The sequence below is a fragment of the Hippocampus guttulatus genome, chromosome 23, assembly GCF_054856545.1.
Source record: "Hippocampus guttulatus isolate MCC_2025c chromosome 23, RoL_Hgut_1.0, whole genome shotgun sequence".
Lineage (NCBI taxonomy): Eukaryota > Metazoa > Chordata > Actinopteri > Syngnathiformes > Syngnathidae > Hippocampus > Hippocampus guttulatus.
This window is the reverse complement of record NC_141283.1, coordinates 4,487,657-4,500,000: the sequence shown is the minus strand read 5'-3', so window position 1 is coordinate 4,500,000 and position 12,344 is coordinate 4,487,657. Positions and strand designations below refer to the sequence as shown.

The 12,344-nt window shown below is 43.8% G+C and overlaps 1 protein-coding gene across 2 annotated transcripts in view; it reads right to left on the bottom strand.

The window, feature by feature from the left end:
• The window catches only part of LOC147185821 (protein EFR3 homolog B), a 28,493-nt gene that overhangs the window by 3,659 nt on the left and 12,490 nt on the right, over positions 1 to 12,344 (bottom strand). For both annotated transcript variants that reach the window (XM_086104204.1, XM_086104203.1), the window contains exons 5-20: positions 9,650 to 9,771; positions 8,506 to 8,655; positions 5,745 to 5,879; positions 5,233 to 5,311; positions 4,814 to 4,949; positions 4,578 to 4,739; positions 4,098 to 4,209; positions 3,927 to 3,978; positions 3,649 to 3,821; positions 3,488 to 3,563; positions 3,256 to 3,417; positions 2,217 to 2,348; positions 2,088 to 2,155; positions 1,887 to 2,014; positions 838 to 929; positions 717 to 765 (exon numbers count right to left, since the gene is read on the bottom strand). In XM_086104204.1, coding sequence (XP_085960330.1) covers positions 717 to 765; positions 838 to 929; positions 1,887 to 2,014; positions 2,088 to 2,155; positions 2,217 to 2,348; positions 3,256 to 3,417; positions 3,488 to 3,563; positions 3,649 to 3,821; positions 3,927 to 3,978; positions 4,098 to 4,209; positions 4,578 to 4,739; positions 4,814 to 4,949; positions 5,233 to 5,311; positions 5,745 to 5,879; positions 8,506 to 8,655; positions 9,650 to 9,771 — 1,828 coding nt within the window. The remainder of the gene's footprint in view (positions 1 to 716; positions 766 to 837; positions 930 to 1,886; positions 2,015 to 2,087; positions 2,156 to 2,216; positions 2,349 to 3,255; positions 3,418 to 3,487; positions 3,564 to 3,648; positions 3,822 to 3,926; positions 3,979 to 4,097; positions 4,210 to 4,577; positions 4,740 to 4,813; positions 4,950 to 5,232; positions 5,312 to 5,744; positions 5,880 to 8,505; positions 8,656 to 9,649; positions 9,772 to 12,344) is intronic.

Genomic DNA, 12,344 nt, shown 5'->3' with positions numbered 1-12,344 from the left:
CCAGAATAACACCCCATCTTGCCTCTGACAAACTCCTTTTTCATTTTGGCAGGATCTTTGTGCACATGATGAATGAGGAGGTTTGGACAAAAAAAGGTGCCTATGTAAGTTCTGATATCAGATCCAGATGCACTGTCAAGTACCTGGTCATAAAAGTTATACTGTTGATTCTTTGTCCCATATTCATATTCAGATGACAGACCCACATAGTTTCAGTCCACAGAGAGAATAAAGAAAGGAATTGGGTTCACCACTGCTTTTGGAAGGGAGAGTAGAGCACGGTTTCCCAAATTGTTGAAGATCAAGATGCAAATTGAACTCAAACGTAGTCAAATGAACCATGTATCACCAGAACACATGCGAGTTAACCCAGTGGAAGCCCGAAACAAACTCCAGTTTGAAAATCCCTACTCCATGCCAGGCAAATCCAAGACAATCCTCGATGAAAATTAGATTAACCATGGCATGGTCACGCAATAACCACTCCTGATGACATTGGAGCAGCCACTGTAGCCTTACAAAATTTGAATGAGTAACAGATGTTTGTTTTCTTTCAAGCACAATAAACTGAACAAATCCAGCCAACCGCTTGCCAAATTCAATATACGGATCATCTGTGGCGGTCTGCACGTTCATTGAGATGTTTCATTTTTACACATTTACGCCAGGAGGCTTGCGAAATTGAAATGCACTGTCGAGTGAGAGCGTGGACATACCGATGGCGTTTTTCAACGTTTCGAAGGTGATCTCTTCAGCGGGACTTCGCTGCAAGAACAGAAGGTTCACAGTCATCGGGTGAGTGGCTGCAATGCATTTAAAGGGATTTTTGGCTCTTACCTCCTCTTTTTCTGGACTGTTCCGGGACTCCACTTCAACCTGAAGTGAGATTGTCTCCCCGATGCTCTTTCTCTTTGAAAGGCGATCCTCATCTTAACAAATAGGTACACCGGCAACGTAATAATGGCATTCACAGAAGATACATTAAGAAAAATGGCTTGTACACAAATTATTTGCTTCCTGGTTTGATAACGCGTACATTAAATATGAAATTAATCTTTTGTTGTCCATCCATCTTTTGTTGTCTTCTTTCTGAAAAAGATTAGCTAACAGTGGGTCTAATTAGCATAATAACCACACCCACACCAAGATTGTCAGTCCACGACATGATCAGCTAGAACAGGGGTGCCCAAACTTTTCGGATCGAAGATCTACTTTTCGATCAACTAACCTCCCGGGATCTACCCTTACCAGCACATGCGCGCGCACACACACACACACGCACGCCATGATGAGAAACAGCCTGAAACGGAGGCATGCGACGCACTTTTGCAGCCTGTTAACTATCGTAGCTCACACGTACCGTTTTAAAGTGCTTCCCTGGACCCTCCTAGATTCCTATTCTTTGCCTGTGCCCTCGGTGAATTGTACACGAAGCAAACTCTGAATGAGAATAATGACAATAAAAGATAGAACGCAACAGCTCTGATCAAAAGCTGCAATTGCAGACTGCTGAGCGCTAACAACTTCCGGTGACGTAATCACAAGCCACCGTAAATTCAAGATTTACCTGCTTTATTTTATTTTTTAAATATTTTTTGGGTGAAAATCAGACTGATAAGATGATTAGGGTACAGCGTACATGAACACAAAAAAATATGTTACTAACACGTACAAAGACACACAAATGGTTGTTTGTTTTTTTTCTCCTCGACACTCTTCGGATCTACTTGGGACCTCTCTGAGATCTACCGGTAGATCAGGATCGACGTAATGGGCACCCCTGAGCTAGAATGTCGCACAGGTTATTCGGACAACTGGGAAATGTTTTAAATTGTGAAGAAAATGCATATCATGGCTCCTTTAAGAACATGTCTTCTTATTCTTACCAGTATACTGGGGGACGTAGGGGGTTGCAAGTCGCTCCGTGTTGTAACCGCTGCCTCCGAGGACTTCCGTGATCTTGGACTGGAGGAAGAGCATGTTGCTTTCTAGCTTGTCGAGCGAGGTGGGGAGTCTACGAAAGGTGAGGAGAGATGTCACAGGAAATGTAACGTAAGTGTGTGGGAACAAATTTGGTCTGCACGTACCTGGGCAGATCAAGAAAGATATCCTCGGGTAACAGGTAAGGACTTTCTTTCTGTCTCACTTCGATCACCTGAGGAAGATATCAATACGTGGAACAAGGAACATGGTGCTTGCACAGAAGTCTAACTGACCTCGTGTATGTGCTGGCAGAAGGCAGGGACAGTGGTAAGCTGGCAGATGAGGTTGAGGTAGGCTGCAGCAAGCGCATGGACTGCACAGCGGTTATAAACCGGTAGCCCCTCATCAGTGGACAGAGCCAGGTCCTACATACGGTTTTGGCGGGGAGGGGGGGGGAATGATTTAGTAATGATCCCTGTGGAATCCCCACATTACTTCACATTTTAAAAACATCAGAATTCTTTGGTAGTTTAAAGTGATTCACAAACACCGTGCCGTGGCACATTACTGTGCCATAAGAGATCAGCAGAAAAATAACAAATTTCACTTCATTACAGTTTTCCGCACTATAAAGGCGCACTTAAAAGCATTCAAGTTTCCCAAAAGCCGACAGTGCGCCCTAAAATCCGATGCACCTTATATATGCCGTTGTAGTCTCTTTATATTCCCCAGTGAGTTGTTTCTCTGTTAGTGTTCCTATGCCATCTAGTGGTGATTTTTAGCAGGAGCCGATTATAACCTCTGCAAGACCTCTAAGGATATTTAGCCCCTTGTGGATGTGAGCCCACAAAGTGTGTGTGCCTTTTTGTTGAATAAATTGTCCTCATCACTTTTGTCTTTCATTTATTGTTCTGGAATGTCATTTGTATTTGTTTCCTGTCCGTGTTTGTGACCAGTTCTCATTGTGAAGGCTCGATATAAAGAAAGCTGTATTGTACTGTATTTCCTTTAGCGTAGCTCCATTGAGTGGATGCGTAGCACAACCGAAGTCACTATTGTAGCTTCTATTTAATGCGCCTTATAATACAGTGCGCCCTTTATATGAAAAAAAGTTTTAAGGTGCACCTTATAATCCGAAGCGCATTATAGTGCAGAAAATACGGCTCTTGCTTATCTTACACATCACTAAATGAAAATGCATGATCTCGAAACATTTATTTTAATACCATTTAATGTCCTTCATTTTTGCTATTTGTATTTACTACCATTACCTTTTATAACATGCACGACTATGTAACTCCAACGACATCAACTATTTCATTCCATCAATACCTGCAGAGCGAGAGCCAGGCGAACGAGGTCAACGACCACTTCTTCGTTGGCAAGCTCGACGCTGAGAAGAGCAAGCAAGGCAAAGAGACTCTCATAGTGCTGCCTGCCGCTACTCTGCTCTTTACACCCCAAGTAGATGTGCCGATACAGCTGCTGGCCGTGCTGGTGAGAGAAGGAATGCGTTCAAGACACACTGTCAATGAGAGATAGAAAACACAACCAGTTCAGCTACCTTTTTCATGAACAAGTTGTCCTGTCTGGAGCACTTGTCCACTTTGAGCTTCAGCACTGAGATGTCGGTGATAATGCTGCAAAGCAAAGTCACGCCGAAGTTAATGAGTTCAACAAAGCCAAGCTCCGAGTGGGTGATTTAAGCACCACATAGATACACACCTTATGTTGGAGAATTTGGGCCGGTTGTCATGCCTGTCAATGAGACTGAGGAGGATTTGAAGCACCAGCAGCCGAACCTCGGAGTCTTCGGTTAAGGAGAAAGAGAGCAAAGGCTCCAGGAAGGAGCTAGGCAGAGCTGTAAGCATGTTGGTTGTCTGGTAACCTGCAGTCACCTGTGCAAACATACCAACTATTTTATATAACAACAAATACATCCTTATTGTTGGGACCGTTTAAAAAATATTTACTGGGTGAAATAAGCTGATATGCAGACTCACCTGTACCAGTGACTTTAGTAACATAACCTGAATCATCCTGGTACCCTCAGGCCTGAGAGAGGATGGAAAAAACGTCAACAATATGTCGGCCAGAGATTTTCTTTTTTTCAAAATGGGCGAAAAAAAAGACAAATCTGTTTTGTCTGGGTGTTTTGAGGGAGTGCTGCCTACCCAGAGCCTGATGAAGGTAATAACGGATGAACACCGGGAACGGGAATCTTGCCCATGATGAAGAGCATGACTTCAGACCTTTGGTAGGTCGGTAAAGTGTTGGCAAAGGAACCTAAAAAAAGACAGTGGGGGATGATAATAAGCAAACTGCAATTGAAATGTAATTCTGTGGGCAAGAGAATCAGACGATTTTACTGAATTACTGAATAAATAAACAGACGTAAATTGTTTCACTCATGTCATTTTTATTGCTTTTGTAGGAAGCGTTTCTGAAGCTTTGGAGAGTTACGCAATCCTCGAGCTATTACACAAGTTTGACAAGCACAATGAGAGACAGCAGTAATACATCTCAACACATTATGTGTAGTTTCTCAAACATTCCAAGAGGAAATGGAATGAAAGCACAAAAATCTCCGAGATGGTCCAACCACAAGTCCCATGTATCCAACTAAAGCATTTACGGCACAAAAACACACTCACCAATGGTTCTGATAACAGCTTCCTGCAGCTGCCTCTCCTCATGAGCTTTGATGATCTTGGTGCCGATGTTGGTGCTGCCGTCATAGGAGCCGGTCAGCTCGTAGTCCACGCTGAGACGGAGTTGTCGTAGTAGCGTGTTGAATACCTCCAGCACAGTGGGGCCTGCAAGGCACGTATAAAGACATTGCCCAACAGACCACATACGTCCAGGATCCGTGCTGATCTAATCTTCTGACCTACGGAGCCGCTGGCTGCGATGGCGGCCGCCTCCAGTAAAACCTCAACAATGCCAGCTCGGATGGTGGCAGAATTCTTGCTGTTGGCGTCCAGATGACCGAGAAGTTGCTGGATGACCAGGTGAGAATGCTGCGACTGAGAGAAACAGCAAGGGGAAAATAAATAAATGAATAAAATTCTCTTGCTGTGCACTATCCAGGTGGTATATGGGGAGAAAAAGATGATCTAGCAAGGATCCCTGTGGTACGCCCACACTGGATCACACATTTAAAATGTTAATGTGTTCCTTCAATGACATCATCTGCATCCTTTTAGCTGGTTCCACAAAATTACGACATTTCAACATATCAAAACATTCGATATTAAATTCCAACAGTCATATTTGCTTTTTTTTATCGTTACAAAATGTCGCACTTACCTGAATGGAGTACATGATGATTTTAAAACAACGTACAGCAAAGGTTTTTCCCTGCCAAAGAGAGTGATTGTCGAGATGCCTTCGGGGACACACAAAGAATACAAATTTCAGTCATGACTTATTCACTCATTTTATAAAGGCATTCCCAAGACATCATCGCTGTGTTTGCTGGCCGCAGATTGACACAAACGTCTAATTATCACTTAAGAGATGTGCCGCGCAATCCCTCACACATCAGCAAGGTCATTTCTGCTGTGCGGTTGGCAACGCTGCAGCTGCTACTTGAAGGGTGAGGCGGGGACAGAGTGAATAAAAATGACCGCAGACAAAAACAAGGACAGTGATGGATGGAAAATAGCTGCTCCATCAAAGCGAAGGAGATGAGCAGAAGGGAAATGAGAAGGAAATTGAAGCTTAGGGATAAGAAGTACATTATATGCAGCCATGGAGTTTGCAGTGATGAGCAAAGACAAGATCCATCTTGCAGATTGAACTCTTGGTGTTCATCTTACATGAGAACAGGAGTGACCGCGTTCTTAATGTTTCCATAGGCGGCTCGGCCCAGCAGCTCCCTGAAGCAGCGCTCCGTAAGCTCCACCGGGCTCTCTTTCTCCTTGTCCGACGCCTGCAGCGGAGAGGGGGACCGACTGGCGGGTGGGTGTGGCGGAAAAACACAGGTGAAGAAAAAAAAGGCAGGAGGAGAAGGGGGCAGAAGTGAGAGAGGAAGAGAGAGCAAAACACCATTAGTTTGATGCATACACACGTTGATTCTACAATTTTACACCATAAAGCTCATACAACTGGAGTCTGACAAAGAAAAATACAGGCTCGTAAAATTTTCATGAAAAAAAACCCCCTTAAATGTAGGGATGTACCAAAACCACTTTTTATACTTAAATTTTGAGTACTTGACAAAATCGACTACCGATACTATGTCTTGGAGTTGTGATGAAAATGTCTATTATAATCGAACATTGGGAAAAAAAAAATCTTGAACACAGAATAAGTTTGACCCAAATAGAACATTTCAGAGTAACAAAAGCAAGGCAACAAAACGACTGCCATCTTACCTGTTGCTTGAGAATACCTTAAATTATCAAATCAAACGTGACAGGACAAGCAAAGACATACTTTAGCACACCATCGCTTACTTCCATTTACTTGTCGCGCCGCGAACTGTGTTTTCACCAGGAGAACAAAGTGTTGTCGTTTGTTATACTGATCACTACATGGCCGACACGGCTTCCATTCAACCTGCCGGCAAGTCATTTGCCAGCTTGGTAAAGCAGTATTGCTATATTGGTATCGGAGCATTTTTTTCCAAGTCCAAGCACTAATATGGACTGATATCATCATGTTCAATATTTTACTCGATATAGACTGCCTCAATTCTATTAAGAATGTTAAAATGTTACTTCAAAGATTGCCAGTAGAGTGAAAGAAGGTTCCATGATGTCAAGGGTTGAGAGCTTCATTGGAATTGGATTTGAACATGCCAAATATTATCAATCTCAATGGGAAATGTCAATGGCTGGCATATTTCTGCATGACGCTCTTATTATCTATCCTCAGTTGGTCCACCGCCACTTACATTATTTATCGTAAGCCTCACACTGTCATCTCTCCTGCTGTGCGAGGAGTGTGGCTTCCAACCTCGCAGTGAGCTTTGCGCTCAAGTGTCTTACGTATGGCTGAAAACATGTTCAGGCCTCACTGCTCAAATGTTTGCCCACCACAAACACTGAGACCGAAATAAAAATATACAAATAATTTGTCTTTTAAATCTGACGTCAACCAGTTTGCACATGTGCACAGGGATTAAGAGGAAACAAGCACCATCTGCAAGCCAACAGTAATTACACCGTGGGCCGAATGTCCCGATTTGTGCTGTGTTATTGCCCGTCGCTTGCCAAACTGACTGTGAAGGGAAATTGAGGGAGGCGCAACGGGAGCCAACCTCACAAAGGCTCTCGAAGATGAACAGGGGGCAAGCTGTGCGTTTCTGCATCTTTTTCACCTCTCCCGTTTCTTTTTCGTCTTTGTGCCTTTCTTCCCGTTGCCCTCTGACAAGCCAATCTTCTGTTATTCTTGATCAGCGCACTATTTCTGGTTAAAGCTGAGTAATGTGTGATGGCTGATAGTGGCGCAATGGGACAACTGTGGCAACTTTTTTTTTTTTAACCAACCAAACAAAAGTATGAGACACCATAATGATGAGTTTCGATCCTGCGGGCGCACATAACAACTCTCTCTAAAAAACAGCATCTTCAAAACATGTCGCAATATGCTTTTGTTCAAATGACTGATTCCCAGCATTGCGCCATGGCATGTTAGTGCCCATAGATGAACTCAAAGATGGCGACTGAGTAGGCAGCCGTCGGCAAGTGCTCTTCAAGAGCCTTGCGTTTTTGTCTTTTTTTTTTTTGTCACATGGTGCTGTTACGTCGTGTGGACCTGATGTGGATTGTTTTCAGCGTTTTTGGCAACAACATTAATCAAAGAAGAATAATCTGTGCTTGGTGGTTGCGCCTTCTCGGCAGCACAAGTGTACCAGCACAGATTTTGATCGGGAGGAATGTCGGCGCCATTTGACTGTCGTTGCTGGTCAGCCCCGGGGCGATTGTGTTTTGCGCCTGTCATGGGCAGCATTTTCACAGCCCCGCTTTGTTCAGCGGAAAGGTCGGTGCTGTTGGACAGTCTGCGGCTGGATGGATGCATGGCTTGAGGAGCAGACGATGAGAAGGAGCGTCAGCGCAGAGCGCCGATGCGTATGTGGAACTGCGAGTCGCGGCTTGGAATTGAAGCAGATTTACATGGGACAAGAGATGATCTCTTTTTCGTTAATGGACGCTACAGCTTATTGTTGCATTCAAATTTAGCTTGTAGCAGATGTATGCCCATTTTCAGCATGACATCTTTGATCCACTAATGGACACTTTGATTCGCTCCTCTTTCATCTAGAACTGCTTCAAACAACAAAGTGTATGCAGGAAGTGGTTAAGATTGCACGACTGTCTGTGTCTTATGTGTTGTGTTGTATTATTTTGTCATTTGATGTTAACTGTTCTTTTGATGGCGGCGCGGGCACCCGCAGCGGCTCCTCTTGTTGTCTGGTTGAGAGGGAGGAAATGTCATCTGTGCTGTATGTTGCACATATGGCGCATTTGACAAAGTTTTACTTGGCTTGACTCTATAGATTTCTCGGCTGTACAACGTTGTGCCTAAGCTCAATAAAGGTAAGGAAAGTCTGTTAGCCCATGATGCAAATCTAACCTCTCTGTGCGCTCACTACTCTGCAAGTTGAACAGCAGAGACGGGACGATCTTGTCCATGTGCTGAGGATCCCAGATGTTAGCCTGAAGCTCGTCATTCACAGTCTTCCTCACCACACCTTGCAGACCCTTGATGCCCGCCATCCGGATCCTGGGAGCCACAGGGAGCGAGCAAATATGAGATTTGGAAGGGAAGCCAAGAAAGCGTTACTGTTGCCCACCACAAATTTCCCAAGCCAAGTTTCGATTGTCAAACAAATCTTGAGATTTAAAACCATTGCCATACGTGGGGATGTCATCAAATGTGTCTCGCAGGCATCGTCAAACAACCAGAGTGGTTACTTTTTAGTTCAGTTTATCTCAACGGTGTTTTAAAATCATCATGCTGATATGATAGTTAAGAAAGTAAACGAACGCTACTTAAAACATCATCCGGTGAGTTTGTTTTACAATCTCATGCAACTTCAAAGGGTGAGGTGGTAAATTTTGATTAGATCTCGGCCAACGTCTATTTGCACTTCTATAACAGTTAAGAATGTTACTTCAATCATTTCCGGTCCAGTTCATTGTACGCTCTTAGGCGTCACATCACTTCACGAAGAGGCAGCAGACTATTTACTCCAGGGGTGCCCATTGCGACGATCGCGATCGACCGGTAGATCACGGACTGGTCCCAAATCAATCACGGGGGGTGTAGAGGAGAAAAAACGTGTAGATGTGCGTGCGCAGTAACAGGTCGATCGCGGGAGGTTGGTTGATCGAAAAGTTGATCTTTGGTCCAAAAAGTTTGGGCACCCTTGCTTCTACTCGATGCATTTTGGGGGTGTAGGCTTAGTTAGCTAGCTAAGTGCACTTTGCAGCTGCAACAGCAGCTAACCAGTGATGCAGATGAAAGCTAATGCCATAATGTGTAACATTTTACATACAATATTTTAGCCACCCCCCCCCAAAAAAAAATCAAGAAAATTGAAATCAACAACATTATAGCTATAGATTCTCAAATGTGTTTGTATGTTTTCGGTAATTATCTTCAAACCTGTACAATGTACTTGAAACAAATCTCTGAATTCATTTCCCAGCATCGTGTGTGTGTGTGCGTGTGTGTATGTGTGTGTGTGTGTTAACAAGTCAGTGGATCCACTCACTTGGTGCGGATGTCGGGGTCCTCATAGCCGGAGTGGCACATCTCGCTGAAGCGCGACACGAAGAAGTCGTAACTGCGGTGGTAGGACGGCGTGTCCTCCTCTATGTTGGCAAACTTCACAAACTGAAGGAGAGCGACAACAAGTGTCAACTTTGATGAGACCGTGATTTTTTTTTTACACCGCAGCTCCAAAAGGGCCTCACACCAAAGAGCATTTATTTCATACGAAAAACCGCAATCAAAACCGCGTTCAATTTCACGGTGACCATGTGAACAAACCAAAAATCAAAACCTTGTCACATAAAACATAAATCGGAGTGAAAAGCATGGAGCGAGGAGTCGGGGGATTGCCACTGGGCCACTAAAGGACCTCATTAAAACATTCCTGACATTTAGCATCCTCATCCTTCTCTAATTAATAAGCTGTGAAGGGTGGAGGGAAATTGCAGGATTTATGGGGGGTGACCATCATGAACAAATCATCCGCAGCTTTATCCTTTATATAAATTATATGTTTGCAAATTTTAGAATCCTCAAATTTTATAACTTTGCTAAGTGTCCTTGTAAGAATTCAGTAAAGTGAGGCCAGACCTGAAGCTGGTCTCAGTTACTGCAGGCGTTATCAGCTGAGTCACTCTTGACTGAAAGCGCTACGTGTAGTCGTAGTCGTATGACTGCATCTCAGTCTGTATCGCCTTAAGTCTCCCGGCAACAAGTACATAAGCGTGAGTGGACTGAACACTAACTCATGTGTTTTTGAAGCGGCGCCCCCCTGGAATGGGCTGCAGAGTACCGTTCCGATGATTAAAACAGGGTTAAGTCCCATGGCTCATAATCCGCACCTTTCAGCTCTCACTGGTGAAAGTCTGCCTTACATCAGCGACTCACAGTGTGCATTAAGCATTCAAGCTTCTGAAAAATTGAAAAATGATAATGATGTGTCCCAAAGCGGGTGGCGTGACTTCATTCTTACCGCCTTGTTTAAAAAAAAAAAAAAAAAAGTCATTTTGTTCAAAATAAGTTGGCCAATACCACACTGACGTTAAAGATTGTAATCAAAAGCTAGTTGCTAGCGTGAGAAGCTAAGATAGCTGTCAATATATTGCAGAAAAAAAACACAAACACATTAACTCAAATGAATGACATCAACACCAGATGATCCAAATCTTTTGTTGACAAAAGTTGTTCAATCCCCGCTTTGGTTGGAAGTCCCATGGAGTTAGCGGGAACTGAACAACAACAAGAAATAGAAACAAACATCAAAAATGCGGCTTTAGGCTTTTATTTTTTTGCCAGTCCCATTTGAAGTTAACTGTCAAACTAAACCTAAAACAAAGGCAATTACAAATGTCGATTAATCAACCACATAGCCTTGCGTGAATGTCTGCTAGCCTAATGGTTAGTAATGATGGGAAATGCTACTGAAGGGCTGATGAGTAGCATTTATGTGGTGATGGTGGACACTTTCGGCAACGGCTATTTGAGCATAATTGGTCCAACAACACATGTAGGCGTACCATATAACAACACGCTTTGGAATTGTATCAATATTTCTGCAGTTCATTGAAGTACTGCTATAACAATCACACCAAAAAGAGCCGTAATAATTAAATCATGATGCACCAACTGTTTCATTTTTTAAACTTTTAATTACTTGTTTTACCACTGTAGTCGATTAATGCAGAGCTAAAATGAATTGGACGCTACCATCTTGAATGCTTCAATTGAGTCCGATTATTCTGGTGCAGGCGACACACTGTGCGACTTGGTTAGCACGTCCGCCTCACAGTCCAGAGGTGCAGGGTTCGATTACGGGCTCCTGTGTGGAGTTTACATGTGCTCCGCGTGCCTGCGTGGACTTTTTCCGGGTACTCCGCTTTCCTACCACGTTCCAAAAAATATGCATGATAAGTTAATGGAACGTTCTAAATTGTTGCCATATGTCATTGTGAGTGCAGATGGTTGCTTTTTGTCTATGTGTGCCCTGCAAATGGCTAGCAACCGGTTCAGGGTGTGCCCGCCAACTGCCGAAGACAGCTGGGTTAGGCTCCAGCACGCACACGACTCTCTTGAAGATACGATCATGGATGGATGGATACATGTTCTTCTTCAAATTCAGCCGTAGGAAAAAGCTAAAAACACACGCAGATGTAAATCCTTGATGCTGGTTGAAATGAGGTCAAGCGAGGCACGCCGACAGCAGGAAGACTTTTGGTCCAACTCCAAGTTCATCGAGCTTTTAACGTGTTTGAGAGTCATCCACTGCTCTTGCTTGAAATGTTTGGCAAAATTAACAAAATGTCTCTGTGATGCACATCGGTATCACAGCCTTCAGGAGGATGTGCGCGTCTGCCAGGAAGATTATAAATGAGATTGTGGCGTGCCTCGTCAATCCGTGTCGATGGCCGCCTGGCTTTGCCAACGTGCTCTGCAGCTAACCTCATTTCCTTTCAGCGTCCTCTGCTGACCTAGCGGATGGCGAGTGACGGGCTCCTTCTGTCAAGTACTTTGCAATCTCAAAATGACTTCTAACATCGGAGGAAGGAAAAACATCCACAACGCAGCGGTCCACAACCACCCGTCTGTGGGTTATTCGGTACCAGGCTGCTCAGAGAAAGTGGTCATGTTATTATTTTTATTCATTTATTTTTATTCTTAGAGTCTGGAAACTTTTTTTTTTTTTTTGCTTGAACTGC